At 41.1% G+C, this 19,658-nt stretch overlaps 1 protein-coding gene across 10 annotated transcripts in view; it reads left to right on the top strand.

Annotated features, from left to right (window-relative positions):
* MSH3 (mutS homolog 3) overlaps positions 1 to 19,658 on the top strand; it is a 451,221-nt gene that overhangs the window by 166,554 nt on the left and 265,009 nt on the right. For all 10 annotated transcript variants that reach the window (XM_033925565.1, XM_033925391.1, XM_033925302.1 and 7 more), the window contains exon 11: positions 13,202 to 13,286. In XM_033925565.1, the coding sequence (XP_033781456.1) occupies positions 13,202 to 13,286 (85 nt within the window). The remainder of the gene's footprint in view (positions 1 to 13,201; positions 13,287 to 19,658) is intronic.

Below are 19,658 nucleotides of genomic sequence, written 5' to 3'. Positions count from 1 at the left end.
TGTCTATATTTTGCACTATGGCCCCCTTTTACTAAATCGCGATAGTGGTTTTTAGCGCAAGGAGCCTATGAGGAGCATTCAGCACAGCTCCCTGTGCTAAAAACCGCTATCGTGGTTTAGTAAAAGGGGAGGGGGTATATTTGTCTATTTTTGTATAGTTGTTACTGAGGTGACATTGCATATTTTAAAGTCATCTGCCTTGACCTCTGAAAAAAACCCTGAATACAAATGATAATTAACATTTTCTCTGCGTACAGTGTGCTTTGTGTTTTTTTAAATTTTATTGTTGGTAGATCATTTTGACTTGGTCATTTTAAAAGTAGTTTGCAAACCAAAAGAAGTGTGGGCACCCCTGATGTAGTGTATCTAGATTTTCAGAAAGCTTTTGACAAAGTTCCTCATGAGAGGCTCCTGAGAAAGTTAGAGTTAGTTGTGGATTAGGAATTGGTTATCAGACAGAAAATAGAGGGTAGGGTTAAATGGCCATTTTTCTCAATGGTGTAGGATAAATAGTGGAGTGCTGCAGGGATCTGTACTGGGACTTATTTATAAATGATCTGGAAATTGGAATGACGAGTGAGGTGATTAAATTTGTTCAAAGTTGTTAAAATGCATACAAACTGAAAAATTGCAGGAATACCTTAGGAAATTGGAAAACTGTGATTCATGGCTGTCCAATGCTCATGGTTGTGTGCAATTGTATGATTTTATTGTGATTCATCAAATTGTAGCGTTATCACTTTTTTTAAAATTGTAAACCACTTGAAAAAATTTTGTATTAAGCAGTATGTAAAGTTATTAAAACACATTAAATTTCTCATTCCAATCAGGCTGTACTCTCAGGCCTAGCATTCTCATCTCCCTATTTTCCAGTGTATAGTATATTTATGATAAGTCCAGCATTTGCTGCTTTCCCCTATTCTCCCCCCATGTCCACCACCAGATCTAATACACAATATCCCTATTTCCTTAATATTTCCACTCCTTCCATTGTTTTCATCTGGTCATGATTTCCCAAAGTATTTTCACAGTTCCTCCCTCTCCCTTCCCCCTTCCCATACCAGTTATCTGTGGCTTTTGGCTAGGGTTACCATATTTGCAGAAACAAAAGAAAGAGGGCCCAAAAATTAAAAATAGTTGCTACTTTTGCTAAATAAATATTTAATTGTAGCAAAGGTATAAATGGCTTTTAGTTAATGAACACATATCAAACAGTGAGTGATTTGTGTCAGGCAAGGATGCATCTTGTCACCTTACCTGTTCAACCTTAACCACAAAGCGATCTTCAGAAAAACAAATTTGGAAGAAGAATGAGTTGGTTTCAAAGTTGATGGCTAAAATAATAAACAACTTGCTCTTTGCTGATACAATGCTTATTATCAGCAACAAAGAAGACACACTGTATCTACTGAGAAAAGTCAAAGCCGAAAGTCATAACATGAAATTAGAACTGAACATAAACAAGATGAAGATCATGAACACGGAAAATGATGAAGATTTTGAGCTTGAAGGTGATAGAATAGAAGTTGTAAAGGATTTCAATCTCCTGGGCTCTTTTGTAAATAAAGAAGTAACTAGCAGGGAAGAAATACTCCACAGAATAGCACTGGGCCACTCTTTAATGAAGGCTCTTGACAAAGTATTTGTAGTTAGTATTTTAATTTTCCCATTTTTACTTAGATTTTAAATTTTGTATAATGTAAACCGCTTTGGTAATTAAAGCAGTATATCAAGCCTCAATAAACTTGAAACTATTCAAAGGCAAGGAAATAACACTCCAAACGAAGATCAGACTTGGCCACTCACTCATTTTCTCAGTGGTAAATTCTGGATGTGAAAGCTGGACACTATGGAAACAAGACAGAAAGAAGGAGTCATTTGAGCTTTGGTGCTAGAGAAGGATTTTATACGTGTCGTGGACTGCCAGAAGACTAATCGATTCTGGAAAAGATCAAACCAGCTATGTCACTCAAAGCCCAAATGATGAAATTACGACTGTCTTATTTTGGTCACACTATCAGAAGAGAAAGATCGTTGAGGAAGGACATTATGTTTGGGAAGATTGAAGGAACTAGGTGAAGAGGGCAACCTGCAATCAGACGGCTGGATATTTTGAAAACAACCAGGGGGATGTCGCTGGAGGACATTATCGGACTAGCACAAAACTGATCACTTTTGAGATCTGTAATTCATCAAGTAGCTAGGACTCAAACACAAGTCGATGGCACCTAACTAAGTAAGAAGTGTCAAAATGGCATTGTGAGGCTTAAGGATGAGGGGGACAAATATGCTGAAACTGGTAAGGATAAGGCTGAACTGTTTAACAATTATTTCTGTTCTGTGTTCATAGATGAAAGACCGTGGGTAGGACTGCAGAAAACAAATGCAAATGGGAATAGATGTGTGGTAGACTGGGAAAGATTCTCAGAAGATTATGTTTGTGAGGAGCTAGCTAAATTAAAAATAGACAAAGCAATGGGGCCTGATGGGTTACATCCAAGGATTCTTAAGGAGCTCAGGGAGGTTCTGGTGGCTCTGTTGTCTCATCTTTTCAATGCTTCTTTAGAGTCTAGAGTGGTCTCTGGGTGTTGAGAATTACAGACCAGTTAGTTTGACCTCAGTAGTGAGTAAATTAATGGAAATGTTTCTTAAGCGGAGGATAGTGAGATTTCTAGAATTGAAAGGACTGCAGGACCCAAAGCTGCATGGTTTTATGAAAGACAGGTCTTGTCGGACAAATCTGATTTTTCTTTAACTTGGTGACCAAAGGTTTGATATGGGAAAGGTGCTAGATATGGTGTACTTGGACATTAGTAAAGCCTTTGACAATGTTGCATAGGCAGTTGATAAATAAACTGAGTCTTTTGGCAGGGGCCCTAGAGTGAACCAGATTAAGAACTGGTTAAGTGGAAGAAGACAAATGGGAGTAGTAAATGGGAGTTTGCTCGGAGGACAAGGATGATGTTAATAGAGTGCCACAGGAATCTGTCCTTGGGCCGGCTCTTTTTAACATCTTTGTGAGTGATATTGTGGAAGGACTGCCTGGCATTTCTTTTTGCAGATAATACCAAGCTCTTAAGTAAGGTAGACACCCAGGAGGGTGTGAATAATATGAGATGGGATCTGGTGAAGCTTGAAGAATGGACCGGTAATTGGTAACTAAGATTTAATGCTAAAAAATTCAAGGTCACGCACTTGGATTGGAAAAATCCAGGAGAATGGTATAGTATAGGAGGCAAAGTACTTCTGTGCACAAAAGAAGAGTGGGGCTTGGGGGTGATTGTGTCTGATCACAGGTTGGCAAAACAGGTAGAAAAAGTGATGGTCAAAACCAGGAAGATGCTTGGGTGCATAAGGAGAGGAATGGTCAATAGGAAAAGGGAAATGATAGTGCCGTTGTATTAGTCTTTGGTGAGGTCCCATTTGGAACACTGTGTGCAATTCTAGAGACTGCACCTTCAAAAATAATATAAATAGGATGGAGTTGGTCCAGAGGGCTGCTACAAAATTGATTAGTGGTCTTTGTCATAAATCATATGAGAACAGACTTAGCGACTTTAATATATATACAGTACTCTGTAAGAAAGATAATAGAAGGAATATGATAGAGACGTTTAAATATCTCTGTGGCATTAATGTACAGGAGTTGAGTCTTTTTCAAATGAAGGGAAATTCCAGAAGGAGAGGGCATAGATTGAAGTGAAGAAGTGATAGGCTCAGGAGTAATCTAAGGAAATCCTTTTTTACAGAAAGGGTGGTAGATGCATGGAATAGTTTCCCGGAAGAGGTGGTAGAGAAAGACTATGTGTGAATTCAAGAAAGCATGGGACATACAGATGGGATTTCTTAGGGAGAGGATGTGAATGTGGATGATGCAGATGGGCAGACTAAATGGTGGTGGTGAACGGCACCCTCTCTGAAATGACGGAGGTGATTAGTGGAGTACCACAGGGCTCAGTCTTGGGCCCAATCCTATTCAACATCTTTATAAGAGACTTGGCAGAAGGGCTTCGAGGTAAAATAACATTATTCGCCGATGACGCCAAACTGAGTAATGTAGTGGGCAAATGCACAACAGACGAAGATTCAGTGCCCGACAACATGATGCACGACCTACTCCTACTGGAGCGATGGTCTAGGACATGGCAACTCAACTTCAATGCCAAAAAATGCAAAGTTATGCACCTGGGCAGCCAGAATCCATGCAAGTCTTATACCCTTAATGGCGAGATCCTAGCAAAAACGGTAGCAGAACGAGACTTGGGGGTAATCGTCAGTGAGGACATGAAGTCTGCCAATCAAGTGGAGCAGGCTTCGTCCAAGGCAAGACAAATCATGGGCTGCATACTGTAGCGGGGCCGGTACCTGGGTTCCAAATAGGCCCGAGCTCCCGCTCACATTAGCGCTGCTCCGACGTGCTTCCCTTGAAGGAAGGAAGTCCTGCTGTCAGACATTCACTTATAGGCAGGTAATAAAAAAAAACACAAAGAGTCAAAGTTTTCCTTTTTCCTGCAACATCCACTTTATTCAGTGGTAAAGGGTAAGAGTTGACCTACAATCAGTCCAGGCTCAACACCCCAAAAATCAAACCATATCAGCAAAATCAGATTAGTGCTAATCAAAAGAATAGGTCCCAGCTTTAGCCTTTCCTCATGAAGACTGGGTGAGTCCAATACAAAAAAAAAAAAAAACAGAGCATAAGAAGTGAAACTGCGTTTGTCTTTACATCCAGACAGAATCAATGTTTCAACACATTTACAAATGTTCTGTGCACAAGCCTTCAGATAGTCTGGCTTGTCCCCAGCCAACTCAGCAGTAGTTGGTGGGGGGAGGGGAGTAAGCGAATCCACAAATAAGATTCTGAATTTCAGAATGCCACTAATGGCCCCACTAACCCAACCTGTTGGACTGTGGATTCTCCCCACAATACTTCCCTCACACCCTCTCAGGCAGTAACAGTTCTAGCCAGCTTGATCTGGCTGGAAAATTTAAACCACAAAAAAAAACAACGTTTCTCTTTTTTTTTTTTCCTTTTCTTCCTGCTTCACCCTAAGCAGGGCAATCCCATCCAGCACAAGTCTCAAACAACTTATAAAAGAAAGCACTCTTTCTAAGCAGTTCCCAACATACACAGTGGGCTAACAAACCCCAAACTTCCCAGCCTGGCCACTTAGCTGCACTCCATTAAGGTGTCTTCAGGCATACTGGAAGTTTCCAAGAACTCCATAGGTTCTACGGCTGCTGGCTGGTTGTCAGAAAGTTCACAGTCTGGCTCCTGCATTTCACAGTCCTGGGACTCAGGAGCCCAGCCGGGAGAGACCTTCTCTGGGGCTGGCCCCGGGTAAACTGCCTTTCTTTTTCCCAAAGCAGCTTCTAATGTACTCAGGTGAATACGCCCTGCCCTTGGAAGGGGAGGAGTTACCTGCACAATCTGCCTGGCTTTCTTTGGGACTTTACTTATTCCCTTCAGCTGTGAGTTGCTACAGGGAGAGAGATTCTTCTGGGGCTGTTGTGGGCCGTTCTGCTCACATTCCTCTCCTCCCCAGAGATCAGTCAAACCTGCATCCCAGGGAAAACCAGCTTTTTCCTTAACTCTGGTCACAATCCTATCCCCGTGATCTGCTCTCTGGATTACAGGGCAGGGTTTTACTAAGACCTGGCCCGGTAAAGGCAGAGCACCCGGGATAGGATTGTGACAATACGAAGGGGTTTCGTCAGTCGTAAGGCGGAAGTCATTATGCCATTGTATAGATCCATGGTGAGGCCCCACCTGGAATACTGTGTGCAATTCTGGAGGCCGCATTATCGCAAGGATGTGCTGAGACTGGAGTCGGTGCAAAGAATGGCCACCCGGATGGTCTCGGGACTCAAGGATCTACCATACGAAAAACGGCTTGACAAATTACAGCTATACTCGCTCGAGGAGCGCAGAGAGAGGGGGGACATGATCGAGACGTTCAAGTATCTTACGGGCCGCATCGAGGCGGAGGAAGATATTGTTGTCCCACGACAACAAGAGGGCATCCGTTGAAAATCAGGGGCGGGAAACTACGAGGTGACACCAGGAAATTCTTTTTAACTGAAAGAGTGGTTGATCGCTGGAATAGTCTTCCACTACAGGTGATTGAGGCCAGCAACGTGCCTGATTTTAAGGCCAAATGGGATCGGCACATGGGATCTCTTCACAGGGCAAAGGTAGGGGAGGGACATTAAGGTGGGCAGACTAGATGGGCCGTGGGCCCTTATCTGCCGTCTATTTCTATGTAAATGGGCCATTTGGCCTTTATCTGCTGTTATGTTTCTAATCTTTTCATAAACTTCTGGATTTGAAGTTGACTGAGTCTGAACCTAAGCGTAGTTATTAGAAGTGTGAATATACCTCAATAACTTGGCTAGCTTCAGAGATATGTGTGAAAGCCTTTGCATGACAAATGCCTCTTCACGAGCAAAATTCCTTTGACATATTCAACTAGCAGGAAAACATATGAGAAGCATACAAGTTTCAAGTTTTATTAGGATTTTATATACCGCCTATCAAGGTTATCTAAGCGGTTTTACAATCAGGTATTCAAGCATTTTCCCTATCTGTCTCGGTGGGCTCACAATCTATCTAACGTACCTGGGGACTAAAACTATGCCAGGGTACACCTGGCGGGGCCTCTGCGTGTGCGGATCACCGGACTTGATGGACCCAGGGTCTGATCCGGAGATGGCAATTCTTATGTTCTTATGTTCCAACAATGCCTTTCTCCCTTTTTAGTCCTCCATGTGTTCAAACTGACTAGTAGGTCAGAAATGGTTTCTCTCATTATGTGGGTGGGCGTTGGTCTTAGGCACATAAAAGAGACGGGATATTTTCCTAAAAATTGTTTAAGAAACCTAGAGGACATATCTGGCGAAGTCCAAAAGGAGGCTATGTCCTCTTAAGAGGATGTATGGCAATTCTGCTCTTGGTTGTTTGATATTCAACTTGATACAGTGCTTTGCTGCAGCAATCTATCGATTCAAGTTGTGGGGCCATGTGAAACGCAGGCCACAGTATCAACTAAGCAGTGAAGTGAGTCAACTGCTTTTAGTTCTGTAGTAGTGTCATTGTCTTACATCTGCAAGCGCCTTGACTTCTAAATTCTCTTCTAAGCTCCAGCTTGTTTTATTAGCAATGATCAGCATGACAGAAGATTCCATGCATTCTATTACATGGTAACAAAATGCATTGCTTGTAACATTTGTAGTACACCTTATCATTTTTGGCTAAACTACACACACATTTCCTCTCTATATGCCTAGTTAGTCCCAAGATCCTGTATAGTATACAGGCAAACCCCAGGTTAAGAACGAGTTACATTTTTAAAAGTGTTCTTAAATTCAATTTGTATGTAACTCAGAACTTGTAGATTTTAAGATTCTTGTTGCTTACCTCTGTTCTCAGGTGACAAAAGGGCCAACTGTCCCTACCGGTGTTCCCTCTATGGTACAACATGCACAACAATAACAACAACCCCCCACTGTTCTTAATGTGGCCATGCATCATTCCTGAATTTACTACTACATACTTAAGTCAAGTGTCTGTAACTCGAGTTACAGATAATAGATAATATTCACAGCTCATTCCTCTAGGGCTACAATTCTCGTTAAAAGAACTTTTAAGAATTCTTCTTGATATGACTGACACAAACTCTCCATATCTCCTTGGTTCTCCCTTACTGGGCTCCTTCTTCAAGCTCTGCTGCTGCTATGTGTGTGTGTGTGTGTGTATGTATATACATACATCTAATATAATAAAATGATAGGCCGCGCATGTGCACTAAAAAAAACGTGTTCCCTGATCCGTCGCGAAAACACGACTGCGCATGCGTGCCCCTGGCTCTCACTATGCACTATGCTCAAGCTGCCGCCACAGCTCCTCTCTCGAACTGCAGCAGGATCGAGAGAGGAGCTGCGCGCGGGGGCTTTCAGGACAGAATATGATTACCATGTTTCTTTAGGCAGCCCCGGTTGTTTACTTGGATTCGATGTCAGCATCAGGGTTCGCCGGCCGCCAGCCCTGAGAGCTGGGTGAGGAAGGCCGCCGCAGCCTCGCGGCTAGGTAGGGGGACAACAATGGCGCTTATGCTCAAGGATAAGCTCGAGAGAGGAGCTGCGGCGGGGGCTTGAGCATAAGCGCCATTGTTGTCCCCCTACCTAGCCGCGAGGCTGCAGCGGCCTTCCTCACCCGGCTCACATTGAATCCAAGTAAACAACCGGGGCTGCCTAAAGAAACAAAGTTTCACGGTGCTTGTCCCGCCAAACAATTCCTGCCGTTGCCGAAATTTGCCCCACCGTTCCTTCCCTTCCTCCATCAGGTACAGTTCAGCTCCGCCTATGTTAAAAGGAGCTGCTTTGAAATTGGAGCCCTGCCGCCACCGTAACATGTTCCCTCTGCTGCGGTCCCATATGTCAGAGAAGGGGTGGGACCAAGGCAGAGGGGAACGTGCTACGGCAGTGGCAGGCCTCCGATTTCGACACGGCTCCTTTTAACATTGGTGGATTCACTGCACCTGATGGAGGGAGGGAAGGAAAGGTGGTTGTGTGCTGTTGAGCCCCTCTTTGCCCTCAGACCCTCTCCTAACTGCTCCCTCCTGTCTCAGACCACTGGGGGGAGGTGCCTGTCTTCAGCTGCAGGGATGGAGGGAGGGAAGAAGAAAGAAGGGGCCCTGGCAAGCGAGTTATCAAAAGCCAACCATAGCCTGGGACCCCTACATGATATGAATAATGACCAGACAACAAAAGGTAAGAAAAATACTTTTATTTTCTGTTTTGTGATTACAATATGTCAGAGTTGAAATGTGTCTTCAGGGAGGCTGCCGCGGCGGCTTTGGACAGAGGGGTACCATTTTCGTGGGAGCCGGCCTTCGGAGAGGCTTGGGATGCGGGAACGGATGCGGGAGGGGCTTCCGCTGCGAAGGGCTTTGATGGGGGAGCCAGCCAGACTGCGAGTGTGGGGCCGTTGTAAGTGCGGATTGGTCAAGGAGCCGCCGCTGCCGAGGCTTTGAAATTGCTCTCCCACCGTCACTCCCTCCCACCCCGGCTCTGCCTCTGCCCCTGCCCAGGTTCAAAAGCAGGAGAGGCGGTCATCTAGCACCCGTTAATCTAACGGGCTTAAACACTAGTATATATATATAGTGGCAGGGAAGCCCCTGTCACTGACTTAAAACCTGCTTTAAACCTGCCACTAAAGAAAATGTGCCTATTCCTAAGCCAAGGAACCTGCCCATAAACTCTGTTCCCAGTGCTAAGATCAGACAGACAGGGCAGAACAGAATACCTGTTCCAAACCTCTATAATTCCTTTTATAAACCATCTGTTAATTCTCCAGTTAAACCTCTGGTCAGGCAATCTGTCACAGCAAGGGTTAAGGAAAGGGGTGGAGCTGAGAAGCAGAACTTGCTCAGAGCCCAAATGAAAGTTTAATAACAGGATAAATCCAAGCCAGCTGAGAACAGAGGGAGGCAATCAGGAACCTGGAGGGAAGGACATTCCTCACAGAACAGGGAACTGAAGGCTAGAAGTTCTGTCTTACTGCCTTCTGCTAAGAAACTCTTGTCCCACAGCACTGCCATGCTGACAAAACTTTGCTTTCCAAGCAGAGGCTATTTGGAAGGGAAAGGATCCATGATCAGGGCTGGCCAAATGCTGTTTCAGTGGATTGCTTGTACCCAGCTTCAGAGAGTGAGGAGTCTCTTATGGAAGTAGAAGGATATGTCTCTGAGGGGGATGAAATGGACTGCAGCCCAGAAGCCCTAGACCAGGGATGTCCAACCTTTTGGCTTCCCTGGGCTGCATTGGCCAAAAATAAATTTTCTGGGGCCGTGCACAAATGCACAAACGCTGCAGCAAGACAGGAGGGAGACGGCAAGATGGTAAAGACCCGGGGACAGCAGAAGAAAACACTGCATCACCCTCATTGCCGCACAAAATACTTCATGGGGCCGAATGCGGCACTTGGGCCGCAGGTTGGACACCCCTACCCTAGACTATACGGCTGAATGCAGCATAAGTCAGTAAGGTACTGTGTGGGGGAAGGGAATGAAAGTTTGTTCTATAACAATGGTCTAAAGCAGTGTTCTTCAATCTTTTGACACCCATGGACCGGCGGAAATAAAATAATTATTTTGTGGAGCAGCACCGGTCTGCGGACCGGCAGTTAAAGAACACTGGGCTAAGTCGTACCCATCTCCACTCAATCTCCACCCCAGACCCCGCTTCCATAATAGAACTAATTGTAACACCATTTTTTCCATTTATGTTTCATATATACACACAATATAATTGTATTAACAGCACATAATGGTTAACCACAAAATTAAAATACACAAAGCACACTGTATGATTTTCAACATTCATTCTTACCAGAAAACAGATAACCCCATGCAAATGCAGGACCAAAAACTAAAAGTACTAATATTTACAAACAAACCCTAAGATGCAAGACTGTGCAAGAAGTACAACCCCAGAGGAAAAGAAACAAATGCATTTCTTCCTAAACAGACAAATCAATCACTAAATAAAAAAAATAAAAGCATTTCCCCTACCGTTGTTGTCTCTCCCTCCATGTGCCTTGCCTTCTGGCCTGCCCCCCCGGTGTTATCTTTGGGCCGGTCCACTGTGCGATCAATGCAGCGTCTTCGGGCTGGCTCACTGAGTGCTGTATTGCATAAAGCTGTGGGCAGCTGCTCCTCACACGCATCCCTCGCCTCATCTGGAAGCCTTCCCTCTGATGTTGCAATGTCAGAGAGAAGGCTTCCGGTTCAGGCGCAGGATGCAAGTAGGAGCCTTTTCCCATGGTTTTGTGCACTGCAGCACTCAGAGACAGGCCCAAAGACGCCGCGTTGATTGCACCGTGGACCGATGGATGTGCCGGGCCTGTGGACCGGCAGAAAATTTCTGCAGACCGGCAGTTGAAAAACACTGGTCTAAAGTACTTAAAAGAAACATTTCTGTCCTCATGAGTGTTTGGTGTGTGAATGTGAGGATTGGTTAGCAACAGAAATTACACCAGAATCCCTTATGCAAGCAAAGCATGATAAGTGGGGGATGGGAAAGCCCTGAGTTGTTTCAGTGACCTGACATTTCACATCCCTGATAGTGGGAACTTTTGGGAGGGGAATCATAGACCATTAAAACAAGGGTGAATGGTTCCCAGCCCACTGCCCAGAAATAAGAGGGGTCAGTGGGATATTCATACTTCAGGCAGTCAGGTGGGGAGAACTTCCTTAAGAAACAGTGGGCTAAACACAGTAATTGTGCCCAAGCCTAGAAGGAGTGGAGCTAAAGCCCAGAGCCGGCTGGTCCACAGGGGCTCTTGTATATAAGTTCTTGAAACCAGAATGCTGCCCAGAACTGTGCAAAGCATGGCAACAGAACTGTGAGAAAGAAACCCTGTTTAAAGGGAAATATATATATTTTTTTTTTTTTGGGGGGGGGGGGTCTTTCATGATTGAAGCAAGGACTTGCTGTAAAATAGAACTTTTGTTTGTGATAAATTTCCTTCCAAGCATCATCAGCCAGTGCAAGGTGAACTGGATAATAAAACTTGGAACTGGGAATTATTTGTGGAGAGGTTTTTTTTCCTTTGTGCTTAATCCAGAGTAGTCCTCCAAAGAGCGCTAACACAACAGTAAGATAGTTGGTGTTCCCAGTCGAGGCCACAGAAATGTGTGAAAAAAATATACAGTTTATGTGACAAAGAATGTGTTTTAAAGAGGGAAAGCCTGATAACTCGAGGCCCCCTCCTACTTCGACTTCAGAAAATCACTCAAAACTTACCTATTCAGCAAACAAGACCCCTAACGGCCCCACCCGTTCACATTATCACCTCGCCCCCCTTCCTCCCCCCCCCTCTTAATAGCTTCTCTCTTCCCTATCTTCAACAAGCTCCTTCCATCCTCTGTCAATTTCGGTTTTTACTTGTTACATAATTGATCATTTGTTTGTAAATCTGCTTGTAAACGTAGATCCTAACCTAATTGATGTAAACCGCCTAGAACTCTCCGAGTATGGCGGTATATAAAAAATAAAATTATTATTATTATTATTATAAGATAGTTGCCTTTCTGGCTTAATTAACAATCAGATGTTCTTTTCTCTGTAAACCATATCAAAAAGTAAACAGCCTAATTTAATGTTGGACAGAAATGCAGTGCCATGCTAGGTTGTGTGTGCTATATTACTGACTTTCATTGGCTAGTCTCCTAAATGAAATAAATGGAAATTCCACTCCTGAACTAGGAGCAGCTGTGGAACAATTAAATCTTACAGAAATATTAGAGTCATCAATTACAGATTACACAGAGAGAGCTACATTATTAGTTTCTTTTGTTTTTGAGCAAGACGCAAATTCCCTTTTGAGATTATATTTTCGGAACTCTCAATTACCATTTCTGGGGAGAAGGGTTTGGATATACCCAGATGTTGTAAGACAAACACAAGAACAACGTAAGCTTTTTCTAGCAATGAGAATTGAGACTGTGTCACTGGGCGCATCCTTTTAGCTTGCCTATCCATGTAAATATTTAGTTAAATACCTTGCAGTTAAATATGTGTTTTTATTTACCTGAACACTTGCATGCATTTCTTGATTTGAAGAAGTTGTCTACTGGTAGTGTTAATTAATGTAATATAGGGAACCTTCTGCTAAGCCTATTCCATATTACTTATTACGTTATTATTGTTGTTTCTCTTCACATTTTGCAGGAACTCTCCAATCATGGATTGTGGTCTAAGAAGGCTTTAATAATTCTTTTTTTCTTTTTTCTTGGGACTTACTTTGTATTGTAATGCAGCTGTTTTTCTTAAGCAAGGTTATCTTGTGTTAATTTTGAAAATTCAATAAAGATAAAGTTTAAAAAAAGAAATAAATGGAAATTATCAGCTGGCAAAGATGTTTAAGTTAATTTCATTTGAATAATACCATTGGCTCAAACTACTGTATGATAAAGTACAATTTAATAAAAATCAAGGCATTCTTCATGCTTGTAATAAATCCATGAAAGTGGTCATATGACTAAAGAAAGAAAACAATATTTTATTTTTGTTGTTTTCTGTATCTTTATTCAGCCATAATGTACAGGTAATGGCGTTGATAAATGCTGATTTTGCATAAAACATTTTTTGTCTATTTCTACCTATGGTGAAGAAAGTATGTTTTCTTTTATCCATATAGTAACTTTAAAAAGTTGTCCAATGAGAAGGAATATTTCACTATAAATGGAACAACACTGAAGAATCTGGAAATCTTACAGAATCAGGTTAGCATACAGATCATATTATGTCTTTAGGAGCAGTCTTGGCTAAAGTATTTTTATACAACTATAGAACCAGATACTGCAGAGAAGCTAGGTCAAAAGATGACATATAGGAGAAACTACTAGCTAAAACATGTGTGAGAACATGATTCATGAAAGTCTTTCAAACTCTTCCACATGTAAATGTGTGTGAGTGGAGATCAGGTGGTGGTATGTTTGTGTTCATGTATTTGTGTGTCTAATGCATCTGTGTTTGTGTGTTGATACGTGTATTTGTGCTTTTCTATTTGTCTGAATGGGAGAGAAGATGAGAGAAGGACATAAGAATAGCCTTTAAAAAAATAAAATAAAATAAACATACAGAAAGTGCAAGACTTTATGTTACAATGAAATACATGGAAGCACTTATACTCTAACCACAGACCTTAAGAGCTCCTTTTACTAAGGTGCGCTAGCGTTTTTAGCGCACGCAGGAAATTACCGTGTGCTATGCTTCTAGAACTAACGCCAGCTCAATGCTGGCGTTAAGGTCTAGCACGCGCGGCAATGTAGCACGTGCTATTCTGCGCATTAAAGCCCTAACGCACCTTAGTAAAAGGAGTCCTAAGTGTAAAAACACCTCCCCCCCTCCTTTTTCCCCCCCACTTCCACCCTCTATCCCCTAGTCAGGATACGACATTGGAATTTCAAAGCAGATTGGAACATGTAAAACCTTTTAGAGATCTTTAATATAAAGCTTCAATGGTCCCCAAATCTCCTTAAATTTTTTGGAGTCACCTAATTCCTCCGCTAATAACCTCTCATAATGATAATATTAACAGAGACTCCCACCAAATAGATAAATGTAATCGATCCCATTGCTTCGAATTTCTCATAATCATTTGTTACGCAAAACCCATTGGCTACCGATCCCACATAGAAGAACATACAAAATTGCGCTGCTAACATTCAAAATTCAGAAAACTAATACCCCAATATTTTTATATCGATATTTAATACCTTATTCCCCGGCTAGATCTCTTAGATTAGCAGATCAGTATTTGCTGACCATTCCATCATTGAAAGTGATTGGCACTAGAAGAACTACAATCTTTTCTATTTTGGGACCTCAGATCTGGAACAAACTTCCAACCTCTTTACGCGCTGAAACCTCTTTAGAGAAATTTAAAAGTAATTTAAAGAGCTATGTTTATAAAGATGCATATGAATCTTAGATTAGATAATTTTTTCTCTTTTTATGATCCTCCTACTAACTCTTAGATTAAGCTTTCTTTTAAATATGTATTTTAGACCAAGTTTCACAAAAAAATCAATGATTTGTTTTTTTTACCCTTCCTAATGTTGTTCTTCCCTAAATGTTTTTTTCTTTTTTTTTTTTTTTTTTTAAACAAATGTAGTTTAACCTTGTATTCCTTATGTATTTTTAAACATCTATGGATATGTTTGTATGTTTATTGTTCAAATCGTTTTATTTATTTCCCTGAATTTGGTTTTTGTTATACGCATTGAAAGTATTTGATATTGTGTTTAAATCAAAATCTCAATAAACTTGAAACTTGAAACTTAAACTATGCTTTTTGAGTGAACATTTAGTCAGGACTGAGGTACCAAACAAGATAGTTCTGTGTGTGATAACGGTATGGGTACCTCAAGAATATAAATTAGCCTACTCCATATAGACTTTCAAAATGAGAATATCAAAGGACAATAAAATAAGAGATGATCTAAGGTATCCACTTTCAAATTACAATGCCAACACTTGTTAGAGCGTATTTTATCAATTTTTTGCAGCCTTACTGGAGTCCAAGGAATTTGGTATAATAAAAAGTACAAAAACTGTCTCATAGAAACAGAGGCAGTGCACAACACTCTGTGCCTCCATAAATGGGGCCATTGTGCTACTGAGATCTTATAATTTATTTAAAGCTCCAAATGTCACGTCAACCAGCTTTGGGTTTTTGAGATGAGTATTCACATATTACTTTGAACTATGTAGTGGCATGGTGCCCTAGGAAATCTACCTGGAAGCATATAAATGGCAAGGTGTGTCGATCCATTAATGATCGCCATTGAGGAATTCCCTTTTGGATCACTTGTTTAAGCTGCAATCATTTAAAAGATTGTGTTTTTGCTAATCCGAATGAGCCTTGCAAATGGGAGAAAAATGCCAGATAACCATGAGAACATACATCTTCTATTGTCTTGATACAACCTTAACCCATTCTCTCCCCAAAATTTTTGATTTTGCTATTATAAATTTTGAATTTAGCCATAGTGATTGACTCTTTGACCTACTCACTGGTATTGGTAATTTAGCATCTAAGGATCTTAGGGTCTTCCAAGTTGAATGAAATAATCTATTATTTTTATAAATATTTGGAAGCTTTATGCTCACTATGGGGTCCTTTTATCAAGCCGAGCTAGTGGGGTTAGCGCGTCGGACATTTGATCATGCGCTACCCCCCGTGGCCGGCTAAAAAAAACTATCGCAGCTTTTTGGCGTTGGATCCCCCAGCAACATAAAAGGACCCCTATATGTTTTAGACTAAGTGGAGCCATGAGATGGTGTAAGCCAATCTTGTAGGTTCTCAAGTAATTCTGGAATAATCCAATACATTCACTGGCGTAAAATATATGCCTGAAGGTATATATAAAAATCTGGAAAATTAACTCCTCCCATAGATTGAGGCAAATGCAAAGATGCTAGGGCAATTCTGGGTGTTTTACCTAACCATAGAAATTCTGTAAGAATTCTATTTATTTTTTATAAAATGATGCCTGAAAATAGATTGGAATCATGCTCATCTGATAACATATTACCCATTCCCTGGGCTGCCAAGCTCCGCCCCCCAACATAAGATTAGCCTTACTGGGTCAGACCAATAATCCATTAAGCCTAGTAGCCCGTTCTCACGGTGGCCAATCCAGGTCACTAGTACCTTGGTAAAACCCAAAGAGAAAAAAGTTTAAAAGGTGCAATTCCTTAATCACTATGTTATAGTGAATTGGTGTAGATTTGCTGTAACATTTGGAACTGCTTCTATCATAGAAATGTAGTGGGGAATTTTTTGGAGGGAGTTCATTTTATTTCTGCCTACTAACATGTGCAGAGGCTTCCTCCATATCACAATCTCTATTTCTAAGACTAGAGTTGCCTTCAGTCCTTTACCCCCACTGCCCTCTCATTGGCTTGATCCCACCACCTAAGTTTCTGTTGCTAGTTTCAGTAGAAGCAGGCAGGGCCAGCTTACACAGGAGGGGAGAGGAGGGGACTGAGTAGAGAAGGCTAGAGAACTATGGACAAAGGTTTTAAACTGAGAAAAATATCTACACATTATCTATCCTTCTACCTTCTAGGTCAGTGTTTCTCATCTTGGTCCTAGAGTACCCCCTTGTCAGTCAGGATTTCAGGATATCCACAGTGAATATGCATAAACTTGATTTGTATACACTGGCTCCATTATATGCAGATTTCTTTCATGCATATTCATTGTGGATATCCTGAAAACCTGACTGATAAGGGGGTACTCCAAGACCGAGATGAGAACCACTGCTCTAGGTGTTAATATAAAGGTCTGATAATTTCTGAGAACAACCAGACAGTTGGTAAGGGTAAAGGTAATGGCAATTCTAACTTCCTGAGTGCTGCATACATCCCACAGCAACCCCCCCCCCCCTCCCTTAAACATGTGAACACCAAAGTATATACAAAGTTTGCTAATGGCTTAATCTGGCCACCCTGCCCATGGCCACAAGATCAAGGCCAATGTTATGTGATAAACCACCAGTCGTATAAACAGCTTGATAGATGTTACTTGGCAACACACATAGGAACCAATAAGATAACTGCCTGATTCTTGATAAATTTTCCTAGTAGAATTAATTTAAAAAAAAAAGGAATACAGGGATAGGGAATTATTTACATTCACTATGTGTGTATCTACGGGGGGAGTGATGGTGAGAACATTTGCTGAGTGGCAAGTTTTAGTGGGGGCAGTTTAGAGCATGGAGGAGTAAATTTTGTAGGGGATGAGTTTTGGGGTTGGGGTAGTTTATGGGGTGTTATCAAATGCAGTTAAGACAGTTTGCAAGATGAAAAGGCACATGCAGGGAGATATTTTTTAGGTGCGAGACAGTATACAGTGTGGTAGAAGGGGGGTATAGTTTTTGTTTTAAATACGTTTTTGTTGAACAAATCAAGATACATTCATCAAATAAGTATTTGTGGTGGTCAGTATTTACAAAGAAACCCAAATCCATCCTCCTCTTCCCATTATATGTGAAATCTATTGTCATTATCTAAATTTGAATAGAACAAATATACAAATATGTCCTTCACCATTGCAATATACAAAGAACACTGTTTAATAGTGGACAAAAAAAACCCCAACATTCCCAAGAAAACAAGGGATGGAATTGATGAGACCAAAAACATAGCAATTAAGGAACATCTGAGAGAGCAGTACTCTTATACTCGCTTGATGACGTCAAGAGCTCCTTTTACTAAGGTGCACTAGCGTTTTTAGCGCACGCAGGAAATTACCGTTTGCTATGCTTCTAGAACTAATGCCAGTTAAATGCTGGCATTAAGATCTAGCGCGGGGGGCAATGTAGAGCGCGCTATTCAGCGCTTTAGAGCTCTAGCGCATCTTAGTAAAAGGAGTCCCAAGTGTCATGCTAATCCAAAGTAGCAGAAAAGTCAACACCAATGATGATCCTCCTTCCCACACACGCAAAAAAGGAGTTGGTGGTGTAGGGAGCTTCCCTCCATCCTGAGACAAGAGTTAGAATGAATTTTTTTTTTTTAAATTTATTTTGTTAACAGTGATCAGAGATAAACTATTTCTCATAATCATAATATAACAAACAACCAAGGAAATAGAAAACAATAATATAAAAACATGCCTAGATAAAACCTCAAATTATGCGTTAGTATGACACACTACAGATGAAGTATATAAAAGTGAGTAATACTACTAAGGTGTAACAATGTTCTCCTACATTATCATCCATCCTCATTAAATCATAGATCATAATACAGTAACTTTCATTTCTGCCACTTCATTTTTCTTTACCTCATACACACTAGCACTCATACTAGCCGTATGGCACCAACTAGCTTTACTTCTTCCATCACATTCACTCTTCAGCCAACTCCCTACAAATACCTCCCCTTATGCTGTGGACAGGTTTAATCATTTTTAGCTTGATATTCCCCAAACTTTTCCCAACATATTGCTTTTTTTCTGGAAGCTGCAGGTCCTTATGGTTATGAATTTCAAAATTAGCTTGTTCCTGCATTCGAGCAAGCTACTATGACAGTAAATAAATTGGTATCATCTTCTTGATAAGCGAGACCGCACTATAAATAAAGAACACTGAGGGGCAGAAATACTCTGTGGTATTAATTTATTTTGCCTACCTAGAAGTAGCATTCCATACTCTCATTCTGGTGTACTTTTTGCTATGTGAGCTAAAATTGGCAATGTTTCTTGCCATATGGTTAATTTAGAACACTCAAGAAATAAGTGCACATATGAACCAGCAACATGTCTACATTTTATAGAGATACTATTGAGAAATTGGCTAAAATGCCTTAAACCTAAAGTGGTAAGTCTGACAAAACAATTACTCAATGGGAGGAAACAGGGTTTAAAGTAGTGGACATCAGTATGAGCCCATCGCAGATAACGTAAACCTCTGGCTCAGGCAAAGTCTCAAAGGTAACCAGCACCAGACATCAGTCTAAATGAGAGTTGCCTCATACATCATATAGTCCATAACAAAATTCATCACCTGTGAAAATAATAACACTCCCAAAAGAAAAATGCCAGACTTAGCACTCAGGAAGAAGGGAAATAAAGGCATATAAACAACATACATTCCCTAAAGACTAGACCAGCACAAAATAAATAAAGTAAAGTGTGTGGGGTGGGAATGAAAGAGAAAATTGATGAAATGATAAATTAGAAGATTAGTCACACATAATTTTGAATTTTTTTAATGAATAAATACATTAACATTTGTGAATTAATACATAGGTCTTGCTGAATAAATATCATGTTTATAAAAAACCTTAAAAAAGCCCTGAGAGAATTATTAACATGCTGATATAAAGTGCAAGTGCAAAAATTCCTATCGTAATAAAGTAAATAACATTGCCTGAGCAGATATACAAAGGCCAAGCTGAACACTAAATAATCAAACTATAAAAGTGTAGTGTGCTTTCGTTGACCTACGTCATCACGCAGCATAGGGGCGTTGTCACGGGTGGATTCTCAAGGCGTTCTTAAATCCCGCAGACACCATGTTGTTCTCTTCAGTTCCAGCGTTTTTGATTTTTGTATGCTGTGTAATTTTGATTTCCTACTTTTG

Source organism: Geotrypetes seraphini, chromosome 1 (assembly GCF_902459505.1).
Source record: "Geotrypetes seraphini chromosome 1, aGeoSer1.1, whole genome shotgun sequence".
Lineage (NCBI taxonomy): Eukaryota > Metazoa > Chordata > Amphibia > Gymnophiona > Dermophiidae > Geotrypetes > Geotrypetes seraphini.
This window is presented reverse-complemented; position numbering and strand designations above follow the sequence as displayed.